Source organism: Nerophis ophidion, linkage group LG03 (genome assembly GCF_033978795.1).
Source record: "Nerophis ophidion isolate RoL-2023_Sa linkage group LG03, RoL_Noph_v1.0, whole genome shotgun sequence".
Lineage (NCBI taxonomy): Eukaryota > Metazoa > Chordata > Actinopteri > Syngnathiformes > Syngnathidae > Nerophis > Nerophis ophidion.
This window is the reverse complement of record NC_084613.1, coordinates 5,642,416-5,663,505: the sequence shown is the minus strand read 5'-3', so window position 1 is coordinate 5,663,505 and position 21,090 is coordinate 5,642,416. Positions and strand designations below refer to the sequence as shown.

The window sequence follows — 21,090 nt, the reverse complement described above, 5'->3', positions numbered from 1 at the left end:
TCGGTCATATTTTCATAATAATGATGTTGCAGCAGCCAGCGTCATCTCACAAGACCCTCCGGTACCGTGAATGTCATTTAAGTGACGTCTTGGTGAAGATTGATGATCACTCATTTTTAGGTCTATTTTTTTAAAAAGCCTGGCTGGAGATCGACTGACACACCCCCCGCGGTCGACTGGTAGCTCGCGATCGACGTAATGGGCACCCCTGCTCTAGCTCTTCCCGGGGGATCCCGAGGCGTTCCCAGGCCAGCCGGGAGACATAGTCTTCCCAACGTGTCCTGGGTCTTCCCCGTGGCCTCCTACCGGTTGGACGTGCCCTAAACACCTCCCTAGGGAGGCGTTCGGGTGGCATCCTGACCAGATGCCCGAAAAACCTCATCTGGCTCCTCTCCATGTGGAGGAGCAGCGGCTTTACTTTGAGTTCCTCCCGGATGGCAGAGCTTCTCACCCTATCTCTAAGGGAGAGACCTTTTTGGAAACTCATTTGGGCCGCTTGTACCCGTGATCTTATCCTTTCGGTCATGACCCCAAAGCTCATGACCATAGGTGAGGATGGGAACGTAGATCGACCGGTAAATTGAGAGCTTTGCCTTCCGGCTCAGCTCCTTCTTCACCACAACGGATCGGTGCAACGTCCGCATTACTAAAACACTTGCGACACAATAGAAAGATAAGGGATTTCCCAGAATTATCCTAGTAATCGTGTCTAAAAACATCTGAATCCGTCCCAAAGCAATCGCCTTTATTTTTTTCTCTAGTCCTTCGCTATCAATATCATCATCCACACTCAAATTAATGGGGAAATTGTCGTTTTCTCGGTCCGAATAGCTCTTGCGGCTGGAGGCTCACATTATAAACAATGTGAGGACGTGAGGAGCCCTCACCTTTGTGATGTCATCGTCTGCTACTTCCGGTACAGGCAAGGCTTTTTTATTAGCGACCAAAAGTTGCCAACTTTATCGTCGATGTTCTCTACTAAATCCTTTCAGCAAAAATATGGCAATATGGCGAAATGATCAAGTATGACACAGAGAATGGACCTGCTATCCCCGTTTAAATAAGAAAATCTCATTTCAGTAAGCCTTGAAGGCAGGGGTCGGGAACCTTTTTGGCTGAGAGAGCCGAAAATCCCAAAATGTTTTAAATGTATTTCCGTAAGAGCCACATAATATTTTTTTCAACACTGAACACAACTAAACATGTGCATTTTTAAGCAAGACCAACATTTGTACGGTATAACAGGGCTCTAATTTTTTGTAATAACATTGTTATTCTGAAGCTAACTGTGGAGGGGGTGTGGCATGCGGGCCTGCAGCGAAGCGGGGTGTTGCCAGGACCGTAAATGGCCCAGCTGGGCCTTGTTATCTAATCACCTGTCGCTCTGTTATACGCAGCAGCCAGGAAGAGAGACGGGGTTGGGGGCTGGAGCCAGAGCGCGAGCGACAAGGAAAGAGAAAAAGACAATTGCTGGAAAGTAAAACAATATTTAAACCCTGAAACAGGCTCTCATGTCGGTGTTTGGTGGTCTGAAGAACCCCCAGAATTGCAAGCCACACATTAGCTGGTATTTGCTTATTTTCTGTCTGATAAGATAATTATTCTCACTAAGCAGATTTTATGTCAGAGTGTTTTTCTTGTTTTAAGGGTTTTGGTCCTAAATAATCTCAGTAAGACATTACAGGTTGTAGCTGAGATGTCATGAGTAAAACAGGCTTGAAACGAGAATATCAACTGTTGCAAAGCTGTGTCAACAACACCCACAAGTATAAAAGTACTTTTTTAAAGAAATAATTTATGTCAAGATAATGCCACTAGCATTTACTTAATTTAGGAAGGTCTCATATTTTTTTTTCTACCAAGAAAAGTGCACTTGTTATTAGTGAGAATATACTTATTTTAAGGTATTTTTGATTCATTGAGGATAGCTAATTTTACTTGTTTTGGAAAGTCTTGACAAGCCTAATTTTCTTGTTCTATTGGCAGATAATTTTGCTTAGTTCAAGTAGGGGCGGTATAGCTCGGTTGGTAGAGTGGCCGTGCCAGCAACTTGAGGGTTGCAGGTTTGATTCCCGCTTGTGCCATCCTAGTTACTGCCGTTGTGTCCTTGGGCAAGACACTTTACCCACCTGCTCCCAGTGCCACCCACACTGGTTTAAATGTAACTTAGATATCGGGTTTTACTATGTAAAGCGCTTTGAGTCACTTGAGAAAAAGCGCTATATAAATATAATTCACTTCACTTCACTTCACCAATGATAAATAAATCACTTCTTACCAATTATGCAACTTCAACAGGTACAGTAGAAAATGAATGGATGGATTAAAAATGAATGTTTTATATTTTGAACGTTATTTTTTAACTCTGTGATTACAGGTGGAATTAGTCATGACTTAAGCAATGTCAGCTCAGATTTATCATCAAAAGAGCCACAGGTTCCCTACCCCTGCTTTACATCACACTCAAATTTTTACTGCACACCTTTTGGTAAGTGCCGGACTGAGAAGAGGGTTTTAAAATAATTAGCGCATGCTTACTTTTACCGCATGCCTCTGGTAAGCGCAGGAGGTTTTCAATTCATTAGCGGCCCGGCGGCAATTCATAGGAAATACGGTACTTTTGATTGCTCACATTTTCAGTAATAATTTCATACAAGAAGCAAACTTCACAAATGTTTTGGGGTGAGTCACAAGTATGTGCTCCGATTACTACATCACAAAAAAAATAAGAAATGATTGGGAAGCGTGTCTTAATGAAATTAAACAATGGATGTCCGCTAACTTTTTGCAACTTAATGCCAAAAAAACGGAAATGCTGATTATCGGTCCTGCTAGACACCGACCTCTATTTAATAATACAACTTTAACATTTGACAACCAAATAATAAAACAAGGTGACTCTGTAAAAAATCTGGGTATTATCTTCGACCCAACTCTCTCCTTTGAGTCACACATTAAAAGCGTTACTAAAACGGCCTTGTTTCATCTCCGTAATATCGCTAAAATTCGCTCCATTTTGTCCACTAAAGACGCCGAGATCATTATCCATGCGTTTGTTACGTCTCGTCTCGATTACTGTAACGTATTATTTTCGGGTCTCCCCATGTCTAGCATTAAAAGATTACAGTTGGTACAAAATGCGGCTGCTAGACTTTTGACAAGAACAAGAAAGTTTGATCATATTACGCCTGTACTGGCTTCCTGTGCACTTAAGATGTGACTTTAAGGTTTTACTACTTAGGTATAAAATACTACACGGTCTAGCTCCATCCTATCTTGCCGATTGTATTGTACCATATGTCCCGGCAAGAAATCTGCGTTCAAAAGACTCCGGCTTATTAGTGATTCCTAGAGCCCAAAAAAAGTCTGCGGGCTATAGAGCGTTTTCCGTTCGGGCTCCAGTACTCTGGAAAGCCCTCCCGGTAACAGTTCGAGATGCTACCTCAGTAGAAGCATTTAAGTCTCACCTTAAAACTCATCTGTATACTCTAGCCTTTAAATAGACCTCCTTTTTAGACCAGTTGATCTGCCGCTTCTTTTCTTTCTCCTATGTCCCCCCCTCCCTTGTGGAGGGGGTCCGGTCCGATGACCATGGATGAAGTACTGGCTGTCCAGAGTCGAGACCCAGGATGGACCGCTCGTCGGGACCCAGGATGGACCGCTCGCCTGTATCGGTTGGGGACGTCTCTACGCTGCTGATCCGCTTGAGATGGTTTCCTGTGGACGGGACTCTCGCTGCTGTCTTGGATCCGCTTGAACTGAACTCTCGCGGCTGTGTCGGAGCCACTATGGATTGAACTTTCACAGTATCATGTTAGACCCGCTCCACATCCATTGCTTTCGGTCCCCTAGAGGGGGGGTTGCCCACATCTGAGGTCCTCTCCAAGGTTTCTCATAGTCAGCATTGTCACTGGCGTCCCACTGGATGTGAATTCTCCCTGCCCACTGGGTGTGAGTTTTCCTTGCCCTTTTGTGGGTTCTTCCGAGGATGTTGTAGTCGTAATGATTTGTGCAGTCCTTTGAGACATTTGTGATTTGGGGCTATATAAATAAACATTGATTGATTGATTGATTGGAAGTCAAGACAGGAATGACATCATGTTCTTTACACGTGTACGTACACTTTTGAGCACCACTGCATGTCAGAAAGTGTCAAAGGTGAGCTAAGAATGCTCTAGTTTGCTGCACCAAAAACAAGAGTCCTGACCTTTAAACCGGTTAGATCGTCAACAAATATTCTTGACATATACATAGTTCTACTTCCCTTTTGTCCCCGACACATTTGCGCATTTACTCACTTCTTCCGCTTCCCTCGAAGCACGTGAGTTCACACCATTACACACTTTTATACAACACAACACAACATAGCAGACATTAAGGTGAGGTTATTGTAAAGAAGAGGAGTGAAGGACAGGTGTTAAGAAGACTGCAGGTAGAAGCAGGACTAAATGACACTGACACATTCGGAGTGGAACAAAGCCAGCGTAGTACTTACATGTCCAAGTATCAGAAGAAAAGTGCACTGTCCCAGCTGCTGTCATGATTACTCATAGCAGGAAGTCACTAGAGGGGGAAAAAAAAAAAAAAAAAGAAGTAAATTTGCATTCACTTCCTTGTCGGCACTCTCCTGGTTATTCTTCAGCCTGAGGGGGGGGTGTGTTGTGTTTTTTTGGACACTTCTTCCTGCTCGGGCCTGAAAAACATTTGAACTGGGACATGGTCACATGCCAAGTATCAGCACAAAGTGGTGGAACGGAGTTTGGAGTAGCAACAGGTGAAGGGTCAAAGACGATAATGCTGTTGCTACGTACGGCGACGTGTACTCGACAATTCTTAGTTTTGGGCTGTATGCCAAAAATACTCCCTTTTTTTTTTTTTTAACCAGGAAATATCAGCACAAAAACAATTTCCACCACCTATTTTTTTTTTTTTTAAATAAAAAGAGTCAAATAACAGAGAGAAGAGTGACAGTGACCGAGAGGTGATACCAACAATATCAATCAATCAATCAATGTTTACTTATATAGCCCTAAATCACTAGTGTCTCAAAGGGCTGCACAAACCACAACACAAACCACTACGACATCCTCGGTGACAATGATGACTATGAGAAACCTTGGAGAGGAGGAAAGCAATGGATGTGGAGCGGGTCTAACATGATACTGTGAAAGTTCAATCCATAATGGATCCAACACAGTCGCGAGAGTCCAGTCCAAAGCGGATCCAACACAGCAGCGAGAGTCCCGTCCATAGGAAACCATCCCAAGCGGAGGCGGATCAGCAGCGCAGAGATGTCCCAGGCCGATACACAGGCGAGCGGTACATGGCCACCGGATCGGACCGGACCCCCTCCACAAGGGAGTGGGGGACATAGGAGAAAAAAGAAAAGAAGCGGCAGATCAACTGGTCTAAAAAGGAGGTCTATTTAAAGGCTAGAGTATACAGATGAGTTTTAAGGTGAGACTTAAATGCTTCTACTGAGGTAGCATCTCGAACTGTTACCGGGAGGGCATTCCAGAGTACTGGAGCCCGAACGGAAAACGCTCTATAGCCTGCAGACTTTATGATAATGCTGTTGCTACGTACGGCGACGTGTACTCAACAATTCTTAGTTTTGGGCTGTATGCCAAAAATACTCCCTTCTTTTTTTTTTTACCAGGAAATATCAGCACAAAAACAATTGGAACCACCTATTTTTTTCTTTAATAAAAAGAGTCGAATAAGAGAGAGAAGAGTGATACCAACAATATCAATCAATCAGTCAATGTTTACTTATATAGCCCTAAATCACTAGTGTCTCAAAGGGCTGCACAAACCACTACGACATCCTCGGTAGGCCCACATAAGGGCGAGGAAAACTCACACCCAGTGGGACATTGGTGACAATGATGACTATGAGAACCTTGGAGAGGAGGAAAGCAATGGATGTGGAGCGGGTCTAACATGATACTGTGAAAGTTCAATCCATAATGGATCCAACACAGTCGCGAGAGTCCAGTCCAAAGCGGATCCAACACAGCAGCGAGAGTCCCGTCCACAGGAAACCATCCCAAGCGGAGGCGGATCAGCAGTGCAGAGATGTCCCCAGCCGATACACAGGCGAGCGGTACATGGCCACCGGATCGGACCGGACCCCCTCCACAAGGGAGGGGGGGACATAGGAGAAAAAAGAAAAGAAGCGGCAGATCAACTGGTCTAAAAAGGAGGTTTATTTAAAGGCTAGAGTATATAAATGAGTTTTAAGGTGAGACTTAAATGCTTCTACTGAGGTAGCATCTCGAACTGTTACCGGGAGGGCATTCCAGAGTACTGGAGCCCGAACGGAAAACGCTCTATAGCCCGCAGACTTTTTTTGGGCTCTAGGAATCACTAATAAGCCGGAGTCCTTTGAAGGCAGATTTCTTGCCGGGACATATGGTACAATACAATCGGCAAGATAGGAGGGAGCTAGACAAAAAAATTGATTCGAAATTGAATCACGATTCTCACGTTGTGCAATTCAGAATAGATTCTCATTTTTTTTTAAATTGGTAAGACTATGTCTCCCGGCTGGCCTGGGAACGCCTCGGGATCCCCCGGGAAGAGCTAGACGAAGTGGCTGGGGAGAGGGAAGTCTGGGTTTCCCTGCTTAGGCTGCTGCCCCCGCGACCTGACCTCGGATAAGCAGATGATGGATGGATGGACTTTTTTTAAATTTATTTTTAAAACATTTTTTTTAATCAATCCAACAAAAAAATACACAGAAATACCATAACAATGCAATCCAATTCCAAAACCAAACCTGACCCAGCAACTGCAATAAACAGAGCAATTGAGAGGAGACACAAACACCACACAGAACAAACCAAAAATGATTATCAACAACAGTATCAATATTAGTTATAATTTCAGCATAGCAGTGATTAAAAATCCCTCATTGACATTATCATTAGACATTTATAAAAAAAAGAACAATAGTGTCACAGTGGCTTACACTTGCATGGCATATCATAAGCTGGACAACACACTGTGTCCAATGTTTTCACAAAGATAAAATAGGTCAGATTTTTGGTTCGTGTAATACAGGGGTGCCCACACTTTTTCTGCAGGCGAGCTACTTTTCAATTGACCAACTCGAGGGGATCTACCTCATTTATATATATCATTTATATTTATTTATTTATGAAAGAGACATTTTTGTAAACAAGTTAAATGTGTTTAATGATAATACAAGCATGTGTAACACATATAGATGTCTTTCTTTCACCAAGACAAGAATATAAGTTGGTGTATTACCTGATTCTGATGACTTGCATTGATTGGAATCAGACAGTAATGATGATAACGCCCACATTTTCAAATGGAGGGGAAAAAAAGTTGTCCTTTCTGTACAATACCACATGAAAGTGGTTGGTTTTTGGCATCTAATTCATCCAGCTTCCATACACTTTACAAGAAAAACATTGGCGGCAAATTCCGTAGCTTGCTTGATTGACATTCACGGCACCCGAGGGTCTTGTGAGATGACGCTGGCTGCTGCCAGTTCATTATTATGAAAAAATGACAGAGAGGAAGGCGAGAAACACTTTTTATTTCAACAGACTTTCGCGCCGTCCCTTCCGTCAAAACTCTAAAGGCCGACTGCACATAATTTCCTATCTTCACAATAAAAGCCCTGCTTCATGCTGCCTGCGCTAATAAAATAAGAGTCTCGGAAAGCTGGCATGCACAAGTGATGTGCACGCCAGCTTTCTGAGGGATCGCTTGTGCACGCCAGTTTTCCGAGACTCTGTATTTAGTTAGCGCAGGCAGCGTGAAGCAGGGCTTTTATTGTGAAGATAGGAAATGTGCAGTCGGAATTTAGAGTTTTGACGGAAGGGACGGCACGAGAGTCTGTTGAAATAAAAAGTGTTTCTCGCCTTCCTCTCGGTCATATTTTCATAATAATGATCTTGCAGCAGCCAGCGTCATCTCACAAGACCCTCCGGTACCGTGAATGTCATTTAAGTGACGTCTTGGTGAAGAATGATGATCACTCATTTTTAGGTCTATTTTTTTTAAAAGCCTGGCTCGAGATCGACTGACACACCCCTCGCGGTCGACTGGTAGCTCGCGATCGGTGTAATGGGCACCCCTGGTGTAATAGTTAAAACAAATTTACATTATTGCACTCAGTTGATAAAACATTGTCCTTTAAAATTGTAAAAGCTTTTTTTTTTTACATCTACTACTCTGCTAGCATGTCACACAGACTGGGGTAGATCCTGCTGAAATGTATGTATTGAATGAATACAGAATCGATTTGAAACGGAAAAATATCGTTTTCGAATCGAGAATTTAAAAAAAAAAAAAAAAAATCGATTTAGAATCGAATCGCGACCCCAAGAATCGACATTGAATCGAATCGTGGGACACCCAAAGATTCCCAGCCCTAATACATACATACAGTGGGGCAAAAAAGTATTTAGTCAGCCAGCGATTGTGCAAGTTCTCCCACTTCAAAGGATGACAGAGGTCTGTAATTTTCATCATAGGTACACTTCAACTGTGAGAGACAGAATGTGGGGAAAAAAATCCAGGAATTTTAAAGAATTTATTTGTAAATTATGGTGGAAAATAAGTATTTGGTCATTTCAAACAAGGAAGAACTCTGGCTCTTAACCCCTGTAACTTCTTCTTTAAGAAGCTCTTCTGTCCTCCAGTATTAATAGAACCTGTTTGAACTCAGTATCTGTATAAAAAAAATCGACTGTGGGAGCAAGTATCAGAAAACGGAAGACATACAAGACCACTGATAATCTCCTCGATCTGGGGCTCCAGGCAAGATCTCATCCCGTGGGGTCAGAATGATCATGAAAACGGTGAGCAAAAATCCCAGAACCACACGGGTGAATGACCTGCAGAGAGCTGGGACCAAAGTAACAAAGGTTACCATCAGTAACACACTACGCCGACAGGGAATCAAATCCTGCAGTGCCAGAAGTGTCCCCCTGCTTAAGTCCGTCTGAAGTTTGCCAGAGAGCACATGGGAGAATTTTGGTATAAACTCAACTGGTCGTGTTTGGAGAAAGAAGAATACTGAGTTGCATCCCAAGAACACCACACCTACTGTGAAGCATGGGGGTGGAAACATCATGCTTTGGGGCTGTTTTTTCTGCTAAGGGGACAGGACGATTGATCCGTGTTAAGGAAAGAATGAATGGGGCCATGTATCGTGAGATTTTGAGCCAAAACCTCCTTCCATCAGTGAGAGCTTTGAAGATGAAACGTGGCTGGGTCTTCCGGCATGACAATGATCCCAAACACACCGCCCGGGCAACGAAGGAGTGGGTCCGTAAGATGCATTTGAAAGTCCTGGAGTGGCCTAGCCAGTCTCCAGACCTCAACCCCATAGAAAATCTGTGGAGGGAGTTGAAAGTCTGTGTTGCCCCAAAACATCACTGCTCTCGAGAAGAACTCCATAGAGGAATGGGCCAAAATACCAGCTACTGTGTGTGTGCAAACCTGGTAAAGACCTATAGTAATCGTTTTGACCTCTGTTATTGCCAACAAAGCTTATATTACAAAGTATTGAGTTGAATTTTTGTTTTTGATCAAATACTTATTTTCCACCAAATACTTCTTTAAAATTCCTACAATGTGAATTCCTGGATTTTTTCTTCACATTCTGTCTCTCACAGTTGAAGTGTACCTATGATGAAAATTACAGACCTCTTTCATCCTTTGAAGTGGGAGAACTTGCACAATCGGTGGCTGATTAAATACTTCTGTGCCCCACTGTACATATACACACACATATATACCTATATAAGATAAATATACAGTATATTGATTATTTAAACAAACATAGAAACAGTACTTGTTATTTAAAGAGCCAGGTCGTAGAGGGATTTGTAGATAACCTTATTGTTGGATGCATACCTTAAAGGCCATTTGCAAAGGTATGGCACGTCTACAAAATAGTAAATATAAATAACTTACCAAAAATACCACAAACAGTTTTAGCACATGACTTGACATTTATTTTTTTTAGTAACAATTCGAATCATCATTTAAAATCAAGCTAATTGACTGTCAAAAACTCCCCTTATTAAAGAAAATGTAATTAAAGTCTAAACTTTATTGAGCAAAAGAGAAAAAAAGAGACAGAGATATCTATCGGTCTATTTAATATGTGTACAACATTTCATTGAAATTGTCAATTTGATGGAATTTCCAAACATAAATCTGCACATTGGAGTATTCAGAACTCGCTCGGGCTAAAAAGATTGAATAAAGTAGATGTGTGACACATCAGGCCCAGGAAACAATCATGAAGTTGGGAGAAGAGGACCATGGGTTTTCCCTCACTTGCAACATGAGATGGGCAATAACTTGTCATATTTTCCTCACATGATTCGAATAAAAACTCAGGTGTGAAGAATGTTATTGCAAAATGTGGCGTTGTCAGGTGGCTCGGGCTCATGGACATGAATTATACTTGCCTAAAAACCTGAACTCAAGCCCCTCAAAACCTCCTGGAGGCCATTTTGTCCAGCATCACTGACTTCAGGACCAACTGACCTTGCAGGAAGGCTGCTATGGTCCTGTCCTTCACCTGTACCTGCTTCTCTCTTTGTCCTTACTCTTCCTGGGCGAGCGACTGCGACTCCTGTGACTTCGCTCTCGGCCTTCCCTCCCATACTTGTCCCAAGCCTTGTGCTTGTGGTCCCGGTCTCTGGAGCGGGAACGTGAACGTGAACGCTGGCGAGAGGTCTTGGTGTCTCGCCGGCTGTCCTGGAGAGGCGGGAGAAGGCAGAGTATGATGAGAAGGAGAGGGAACAGTCAGGGGATATTACACAATATGCAGTGAACACTTCACTTCTATATACAGTGGTTATATAGCTAAACACTTCACTGTATATAATCTATCTTCGAGAAACCCCGTTTCCATATGAGTTGGGAAATTGTGTTAGATGTAAATATAAACAGAATACAATGATTTGCAAATCCCTTTCAACCCATATTCAGTTGAATATGCTACAAAGACAACATATTTGATGTTCAAACTCATAAACATGCAAATAACCATTAACTTTGAAATTTGATGCCAGCAACACGCGACAAAGAAGTTGGGAAAGGTGGAGATAAATACTGAAAAAGTTGAGGAATGCTCATCAAACACTTATTTGGAACATCCCACAGGTGTGCAGGCTAATTGGGAACAGGTGGGTGCCATGATTGGGTATAAAAGCAGCTTCCATGAAATGCTAAGTCATTCACAAACAAGGATGGGGTGAGGGTCACCACTTTGTAAGCAAATTGTCGAACAGTTTTAGAACAACATTTCTCAACGAGCTATTGCAAGGAATTTAGGGATTTTACCATCTACGGTCTGTAAAATCATCAAAAAGGTTCAGAGAATCTGGAGAAATCACTGCACGTAAGCGATGATATTACGGACCTTTGATCCCTCAGGCGGTACTGCATCAAAAACCGACATCAATGTGTAAAGGATATCTGTATATAATCTATCTTGCATATACAGAGGTTATGAAACTAAACACTTCACTGTATATAATCTATCCTCTACAAACCCCGTTTCCATATGAGTTGGGAAATTGTGTTAGATGTAAATATAAACAGAATACAATGATTTGCAAATCCTTTTCAACCCATATTCAGTTGAATATGCTACAAAGACAACATATTTGATGTTCAAACTGATAAACATGCAAATAATCATTAACTTTGAAATTTGATGCCAGCAACACGCGACAAAGAAGTTGGGAAAGGTGGCGATAAATACTGATAAAGTTGAGGAATGCTCATCAAACACTTATTGGGAACATCCCACAGGTGTGCAGGCTAATTGGGAACAGGTGGGTGCCATGATTGGGTATAAAAGCAGCTTCCATGAAATGCTAAGTCATTCACAAACAAGGATGGGGTGAGGGTCACCACTTTGTAAGCAAATTGTCGAACAGTTTTAGAACAACATTTCTCAACGAGCTATTGCAAGGAATTTAGGGATTTTACCATCTACGGTCCGTAAAATCATCAAAAAGGTTCAGAGAATCTGGAGAAATGACTGCACGTAAGCGATGATATTACGGACCTTTAATCCCTCAGGCGGTACTGCATCAAAAACTGACATCAATGTGTAAAGGATATCGGTATATAATCTATCTTGCATATACAGAGGTTATGTAACTAAACACTTCACTGTATATAATCTATCCTCTACAAACCCCGTTTCCATATGAGTTGGGAAATTGTGTTAGATGTAAATATAAACAGAATACAATGATTTGCAAATCATTTTCAACCCATATTCAGTTGAATATGCTACAAAGACAACATATTTGATGTTCAAACTCATAAACATGCAAATAACCATTAACTTTGAAATTTGATGCCAGCAACACGTGACAAAGAAGTTGGGAAAGGTGGCAATAAATACCGATAAAGTTGAGGAATGCTCATCAAACACTTATTTGGAACATCCCACAGGTGTGCAGGCTAATTGGGAACAGGTGGGTGCCATGATTGGGTATAAAAGCAGCTTCCATGAAATGCTAAGTCATTCACAAACAAGGATGGGGTGAGGGTCACCACTTTGTAAGCAAATTGTCGAACAGTTTTAGAACAACATTTCTCAACGAGCTATTGCAAGGAATTTAGGGATTTTACCATCTACGGTCTGTAAAATCATCAAAAAGGTTCAGAGAATCTGGAGAAATGACTGCACGTAAGCGATGATATTACGGACCTTTGATCCCTCAGGCGGTACTGCATCAAAAACTGACATCAATGTGTAAAGGATATCGGTATATAATCTATCTTGCATATACAGAGGTTATGTAACTAAACACTTCACTGTATATAATCTATCCTCTACAAACCCCGTTTCCATATGAGTTGGGAAATTGTGTTAGATGTAAATATAAACAGAATACAATGATTTGCAAATCCTTTTCAACCCATATTCAGTTGAATATGCTACAAAGACAACATATTTGATGTTCAAACTGATAAACATGCAAATAATCATTAACTTTGAAATTTGATGCCAGCAACACGTGACAAAGAAGTTGGGAAAGGTGGCGATAAATACTGATAAAGTTGAGGAATGCTCATCAAACACTTATTTGGAACATCCCACAGGTGTGCAGGCTAATTGGGAACAGGTGGGTGCCATGATTGGGTATAAAAGCGGCTTCCATGAAATGCTAAGTCATTCACAAACAAGGATGGGGTGAGGGTCACCACTTTGTAAGCAAATTGTCGAACAGTTTTAGAACAACATTTCTCAACGAGCTATTGCAAGGAATTTAGGGATTTTACCATCTACGGTCTGTAAAATCATCAAAAAGGTTCAGAGAATCTGGAGAAATCACTGCACGTAAGCGATGATATTACGGACCTTTGATCCCTCAGGCGGTACTGCATCAAAAACTGCCATCAATGTGTAAAGGATATCTGTATATAATCTATCTTGCATATACAGAGGTTATGTAACTAAACACTTCATTGTATATAATCTACGTTTCATATATAGTGGTTATGTAACTAAATCTTTTATTGTATAAAATCAATGTTTGGGCTAATCTTTCCTGTGATAAAATGGCAACCAAGGTAATCAAAAAGGTCAACCCAAGAACGAGATTCCTCTACAGAATCTCCTCTCTGGTCAACAAAAGCACCTTGAAGATTCTAGCGGGAACTCTCATTCAACCCTTTTTCGATCACGCTTGCACCTCATGGTACCCCAGCACCTCCAAAACCCTCAAATCTAGACTCCAAACATACCAGAACAAGCTAGTCCTCCACCCCAGATCACACCTCACTCTCAGGGTGGACAACAGAGTAAAACAACTTGCACTGAGCCTAGTCTATAAAATGCGCTACACCTCCCTGATACCGAAGTACAAATCAAACTAGTGCCAGAACGTAAATGACCGCCATAACCACAACACCAGGGGGAGCTCCACAAACCACGTTAAACCCAGATTCCGATCCAACAAAGGTCTTAACTCATTCTCTGTCCACGCCACATCAATGTGGAATGCACTCCCAACAGGTGGAAAAGTAAGTGCATCTCTATATTCCTTCAAAACCGCTCTAAAACGACTATTGAAACACATCTCTTTGAAAACTACCACTTCCTGGCCAGGACGCTGCCTCCTCACGTCATGACATTGCTGCTTTTACCAGCACACACACACACACACACACACACAGAGTACACACAAGCAGACACAGGGTGGAGACAGAAAAGGGAGAATGGACTCATTTTAGATAAAGGTGAAGTTAAAACACTGAATCACCCTCAGGAAGAGCTGCTTTCACACATGCGGCTAACATCCATCCACAGTGTTTTAGCTACTTCTAAATCAATAATCCTGGTCTCCATGGCGACAAATAAAGTATGTTTCTTACAAGTATTGTTATCACTGGAGGAGGTGGAATAGCGAAACATGCTTCACTATACACCGTAGGAGGATACAATAGCTCACAATGTAAACAAATGCCATGGGTGGATCTACACCTGGCATCTGCTGTAATGATACCAAGTTCAGGAGCGTATCTAGTCGATACTACTATGAATACATCAATCATTTTTATCCTCGAAAAAATCTTTTTTTGTTTTTTTAATTCCTATTGTCAGTAAATAGGTCCCTGGACACATGAGGACTCTGAATATGACCAATGTATGATTTTGTAACTACTTGGTGTCTACCCAATGACGTTATAACTGTAGAATGATCAAGGGCGAGTTCTTGGTTTCTTATATGGGTTTATTGTTTATTATCAGGGACGTATGGCGCAGTGGGAGAGTGGCCGTGCGCAACCTGAGGTTCCCTGGTTCAAATCCCACCTAGTACCAACCTCGTCACGTCCGTTGTGTCCTGAGCAAGACACTTCACCCTTGCTCCTGATGGGTGCTGGTTGGCGCCTTGCATGGCAGCTCCCTCCATCAGTGTGTGAATGTGTGTGTGAATGGGTAAATGTGGAAGTAATGTCAAAGCGCTTTGAGTACCTTGAAGGTAGAAAAGCGCTATACAAGTACAACCCATTTATTGTTAGGCAGTTTCATTAACGTCCTCCCAGCGCGGTAACAACACACAACAACAGCAGTCACGTTTTCGTCTACCGTAAAGCAGTTCGTCTGCCGTAAACAGCAATGTTGTGACACTCTTAAACAGCACAATACTGCCATCTACTGTACATGCACCACAACACCTCCAGGCAACTTCAACCCTTTACTAATACCCTCCTCCCCTGATTGTAAATAACCTAATGTAAATACCCGAATGTATTTCTAATGAATATACTTGTTTTTATGCTATGTTCTCTGCTGGCTGTACATATCCTACTAAGTAAGACCTACACTGTTTCAATGTCCTTTTCTCTGTTGATGCAAATTGTTGATGACTGAAGTACTGATATCAACCAAAGCTCCTCATTCCACCCCCCGGATTGTAAATAATTGGGGTGTTAACATTTAGTTGTCAATTGTACGGAATATGAATCTACTAATAAAAGTATCCATCAATAAATATATAGTGGTTATGTAACTAAACACGTCACTGTACATAATCTATGTTCTATATATACAGTCGCTATGGTACATGTATTTGGTTTGACAGTAATAATACAATTCCTACATATTACAGTAGTTCTTTGCTGCTCTGAGTCTATACAAGTTATTTATGCCCCAAGTATTTTTTGGACTCTTTTATAACTTCTTGCATTTGCTGCATTATTTCATTTTAGTGATATTTTTTCTTATTTTTCACTCCCCTTATTGTCCGCCAGTTACTTCAACTCATCACTCGTTCGGGGTCAAGGATTGTTCTTCAATCTCTTCGGTACAACAGCTTGCTTGCACCTTTTAGGGAAATCCAGCAGATGTCGCTGTTCAGATATAAGACCAGTCTGCAAAATCTGACAAGGCACATTTTTACAAAACCCTCATTAGCTTTGGACCAACAAAGTAAAGTGTAAAGTTTGTCTGCCTGCAATGTACTGTTTGTAACCAATATACAGCTATGCCTTTAATTGGACTTATTTGGTACCAGTACTAAAATGTATTTCGATAGTTTTCTAAATAAAGGGCACCACAAAAAATGTAAACATTGAATACATGAAACATGTTTATTATTGTCATTTAGTCCTTAAATAAATGTGTTGAACAAACTAGACAACTTGTCTTTTAGTAGTAAATAAACAAACAAAGACTCCTAATTAGTCTGCAGTAACATATTGTGTTATTTATACACCTATTATTTTATAAAGGACAAACTGTAAAAATGGATTATTAATCCACTTGTTCATTTAATGTTAACATCTGCTTATTTTCTCTTTTAAAATGTTCTATCTACACTTCTGTAAAAATGTAATAATCCCTTATTCTTCTCTTCTTCAAAACTTTACATTAGTTTTGGATGATACCACACATTCAGGTATCGATCCGATACCAAGTAGTTACAGGACCATACATTGGTCATATTCAAAGACCTCATTGGTCCAGGGACGTATTTACTGACTTTATAAACTAAATATGAATTTTAAAAAAAAATGACGCAATAAAATATAGATGTAATCATAGTAGTATCGAACAGATACGCTATTGTACTTGGTATCATTACAGTGGATCTCAGGTGTAGATCCACCCATGGCATTTGTTTACTTTCTGAAGACGGTGAGCTAAGGTGTGTAGTGAAGTGCCATCCATCCATCTTCTTCCGCTTATCCGAGGTCGGGTCGCGGGGGCAACAGCCTAAGCAGGGAAGCCCAGACTTCCCTCTCCCCAGCCACTTCGTCTAGCTCTTCCCGGGGGATCCAGGCTTTTTTTTTTGTGTTGTCCTGTCCAGATTCTCAGGCAAATCATAAAGTTGATGTAGATGCCAATATCGGCTGTTCAGAATTACTTTACAAAGAAGAAATGTAGGATACTTCTCTTGTTGCCTAGTTGTTGTAGTGAAGCATGTTTAGCTACTTTTCATCCTCCAGTGATAAGGTTACTTATAAGAAACTCACTAATGGACAAAAATGCATCCATTCAGTGTTATAACTTCACCTTTATCTTTATTTTTTAGACCCAAATGAGTCCATTCTCCCTTTTCTGGCTACACACGGTGTCTGCCTGTAAGTACACTGTGCGCGCGCGCTGCCGAACATGCTCCTCTGCTCTAAAACCAGCAATGTGCTGATAAAATTGAACACCCCTGACTTACACTGAATTGCTTATATATATTGGGCAGTATAGCTTGGTTGGTAGTGGCCGTGCCAGCAACTTGAGGGTTCCATCCTAGTCACTGCCGTTGTGTTCTTGCTCCAAGTGCCACCCACACTGCTTTAAACCTACTCAGTGGCCTAGTGTGTAGAATGTCCGCCCTGAGATCAGTAGGTCGTGAGTTCAAATCCCGGCTCAGTCATACCAAAGACTATAAAAATGGGACCCATTACCTCCCTGCTAGGCACTCAGCATTAAAAGGGAACATTATCACAATTTCAAAAGGGTTAAAAACAATAAAAATCAGTTCCCAGTGGCTTGTTGTATTTTTTTTCAGAATTTTACCGGTCTTGGAATATCCCTAAATAAGCTTTAAAGTGCCTTATTTTCGCTATCTTCGAAACCACTATCCATTTCCCTGTGACGTCATACAGTGCTGCTAATGTAAACAAACAATGGGAAAACCACAGCAAGATATAGCGACATTAGCTCGGATTCAAACTCGGATTTCAGCGACTTAAGCGATTCAACAGATTACGCATGTATTGAAACAGATGGTTGGAGTATGAAAGTATTGAAGAAGAAACTAAAGCTATTGAGCGAATAGCTATTGACGCTATTCATAGCCATAGCATGGCCGAATAGCTGCGTTAGCATCGCCGGTAAAATGTGCGGACCAAACGATCAGGACTTTCGCATCTTGTGACACTGGAGCAACTTAAATCTGTCGATTGGTAAGTGTTTGTTTTGCATTAAATGTGGGTGGAAGGAAACGTAATATAGTTGCAAATGCATCTACAGGTTATCCATACATCTCTGTGCCATGTCTGCTTTAACACTGCCGGTAAATAGCATGTTAGCATCGATTAGCTTGCTGTCAACATCAACAAAATTCACCTGTGTGATTTCGTTGACTATCATTGCAAATGCATCTGCAGGTTATCCATACATCTCTGTGCCATGTCTGCCTTAGCATCACCGGTAAAATGTGGAGACACTCTGGCACATTCAATGGGGGTCTGGCGGCAGATTTCTTGCCAGTGGTGCAACTTGAATCCCTCCCTGTTAGTGTTGTTACACCCTCCGACAACACACCGACGAGGCATGATGTCTCCAAGGTTCCAAAAAATAGTCGAAAAATCGGAAAATAACAGAGCTGAGACCCGGTGTTTGTAATGTGTTGAATATGAAAATGGCGGGTGTGTTACCTCGGTGACGTCACATTCTGACGTCATCGCCTCAAGCGCGATAAACAGAAAGGCGTTTAATTCGCCAAAATTCACCCATTTAGAGTTCGGAAATCGGTTAAAAAAATATATGGTCTTTTTTCTGCACCATCAAGGTATATATTGACGCTTGCATAGGTCTGCTGATAATGTTCCCCTTTAAGGGTTGGAGTTAAATCACCATAAAGCAGGGGTGGGCATTACGTCGATCGCGATCGACTGGTCGATCTCGGAGGGTGTGTCAGTCGATCTCAAGCCAGGCATTAAAAAATAGACATAAAAATGAGCAATCATCAATCATACCAAGACTTCACTTTCGTCAGTTGTTTGACATTCTCGGCACCCGAGGATCTTGTGAGATGACGCTGGCTGCTGCGAGCTCATATTTAAGAAAAAAGTCACTAACAGGGCGGACGCAGAGAAACACATTTTATTTCTAGAGACTCCGTACCTACTGTCAAAACTCTAAAGACCGACTGCACAGTTCCTGTCTTCACCATAAAAGAACTGTTTCATCCTGCCTGTGCTAACAAAATAAGAGTCTCAGAAAGCTAGCGTGCACAAGCTAGCAAGCTACGGAGTTTGATGCCAATGTATTTCTCCCCCGCCCTCAGCGACCGCTTTCTCACTTGCTTGCCCACCCGCACAGTCACTGACGTCACTCACCTGCCGCCAGACATTAAAGGGCCACACACATATGCTACTCTCATAACTAAGTGTTTAAAAACGAGTATGCAAGTTGGACAAATGAGATGCCAAATCCAACCACTTTCATGTGGTATTGGACAGAAAGGAGGACTTTTTTTTTTCCTCCATTTGAAAATGCGGACGTTATGAGCACCACTGTCTAATTCCAATCAATGCAAGTCATCAGAATCAGGTAATACACCAACTTATATTCTTGTCTTCATGAAAAAAAGGAATCTATGTGTGTTAAACATGCTTGTATTATCATTAAACACCATTAACTTGTTAACAAAAATGTCTCTTTCATAAATAAATAAATAAATATAAAATTATAAATAGGAATGAGGTAGATCTCCTCGACTTGGTCAATTGAAAAGTAGCTCACCTGCAGAAAAAGTGTGAGCGCCCCTGCCATAAATGATTCCCGGGCGCGGCACTGCTGCTGCCCACTGCTCCCCTCACCTCCCAGGGGGTGATCAAGGGTGATGGGTCAAATGCAGAGAATAATTTCACCTCACCTGGTGTGTGTGTGACAATCATTGGTACTTTAACTTTAAAAATTTAACTGACTTAGCTATTGGGTTTCACAATGTAAAAGCGCTTTGAGTCACTATAGAAAAGCGCTATATAAATATAATTCACTTCACTTATAGCATGTTTATGCGCAAACATCACCACTGCTACTATTATTAGATTGATTGATTGATTGATTGATACTTTTATTAGTAGATTGCACAGTACAGTACATATTCCGTACAATCGACCACTAAATGGTAACACCCCAATAAGTTTTTCAACTTGTTTAAGTCGGGGTCCACGTTAATCAATTCATGGTACAAATATATACTATCAACATAATACAGTCATCACACAAGTTAATCATCATAGTATGTACATTGAATTATTTACATTATTTACAATCCGGGGGGTGGGATGAGGAGCTTTGGTTGATATCAGAACTTCAGTCATCAATTGCATCAACAGAGAAATGTGGACATTGAAACAGTGTAGGTCTTATTTAGTAGGATATGTACAGCCAGCAGAGAACATAGTGAGTTCACATAGCATAAGTACAAGTATATACATTAGAAGTACATTAGAGTTGTTTATAATCCGGGGAGATGGGATGTGAATGGAGGAGGGTATTAGTAAAGTGTTGAAGTTGCCTGGAGGTGTTGTTTTAGAGCGCTTTTGAAGGAATATAGAGATGCACTTACTTTTATACCTGTTGGGAGTGCATTCCACATTGATGTGGCGTAGAAAGAGAATGAGTTAAGACCTTTGTTAGATCGAAATCTGGGTTTAACGTGGTTTGTGGAGCTCCCCCTGGTGTTGTGGTTATGGCGGTCATTTACGTTCTGGCACTAGTTTGACATGTACTTCGGTATCAAGGAGGTGTAGCGGATTTTATAGACTAGGCTCAGTGCAAGTTGTTTTACTCTGTCCTCCACCCTGAGCCAGCCCACTTTGGAGAAGTGGGTTGGATTGAGGTGTGATCTGGGGTGGAGGTCTAAAAGTAACCGGATTAGCTTATTCTGGGATGTTTGGAGTCTAGATTTGAGGGGTACCAGGAGGTGCAAGCGTAATCGAAGAAGGGTTGAATGAGAGTTCCCGCTAGAATCCTCAAGGTGCTTTTGTTGACCAGAGAGGAGATTCTGTAGAGGAATCTCGTTCTTTGGTTGACCTTTTTGATCACCTTGGTTGCCATTTTATCACAGGAAAGATTAGCCTCTAAAATGGAACCTAGGTAGGTGATCTCATCCTTCCTGGTGATAACAATGTCAATCTAACATCCTATTGGGTGTTTAATGAACATTCTGCACTGGATCACCCGCAAAGAGTGATTTTTGTCATAGTCAATGCATGTTTGAAACTATGTACTAGATGTTGGACTTCATATGTTGCTAAATAAAATAGATTTTGTAAATGTAAACAGTTGGTGACATGGTGTTCTTTTTTAAGTTGATAGGTTCTCCT

The 21,090-nt window shown here is 41.4% G+C and overlaps 2 protein-coding genes across 2 annotated transcripts in view; both read right to left on the bottom strand.

Moving 5' to 3' along the window:
• Positions 1 to 5,099, bottom strand: part of LOC133549027 (probable ribonuclease ZC3H12D) — a 40,878-nt gene extending 35,779 nt beyond the window's left edge. The window contains exon 1 of the mRNA XM_061894090.1: positions 4,496 to 5,099. The gene's annotated coding sequence lies outside the window, so the exon portion shown is untranslated. The remainder of the gene's footprint in view (positions 1 to 4,495) is intronic.
• A 5,032-nt stretch (positions 5,100 to 10,131) lies between these two features.
• Positions 10,132 to 21,090, bottom strand: part of ppil4 (peptidylprolyl isomerase (cyclophilin)-like 4) — a 47,189-nt gene continuing 36,230 nt past the window's right edge. Inside the window, exon 13 of the mRNA XM_061894088.1 lies at positions 10,132 to 10,755. Within this exon, the coding sequence (XP_061750072.1) occupies positions 10,573 to 10,755 (183 nt within the window). The 3' untranslated portion in view covers positions 10,132 to 10,572. The remainder of the gene's footprint in view (positions 10,756 to 21,090) is intronic.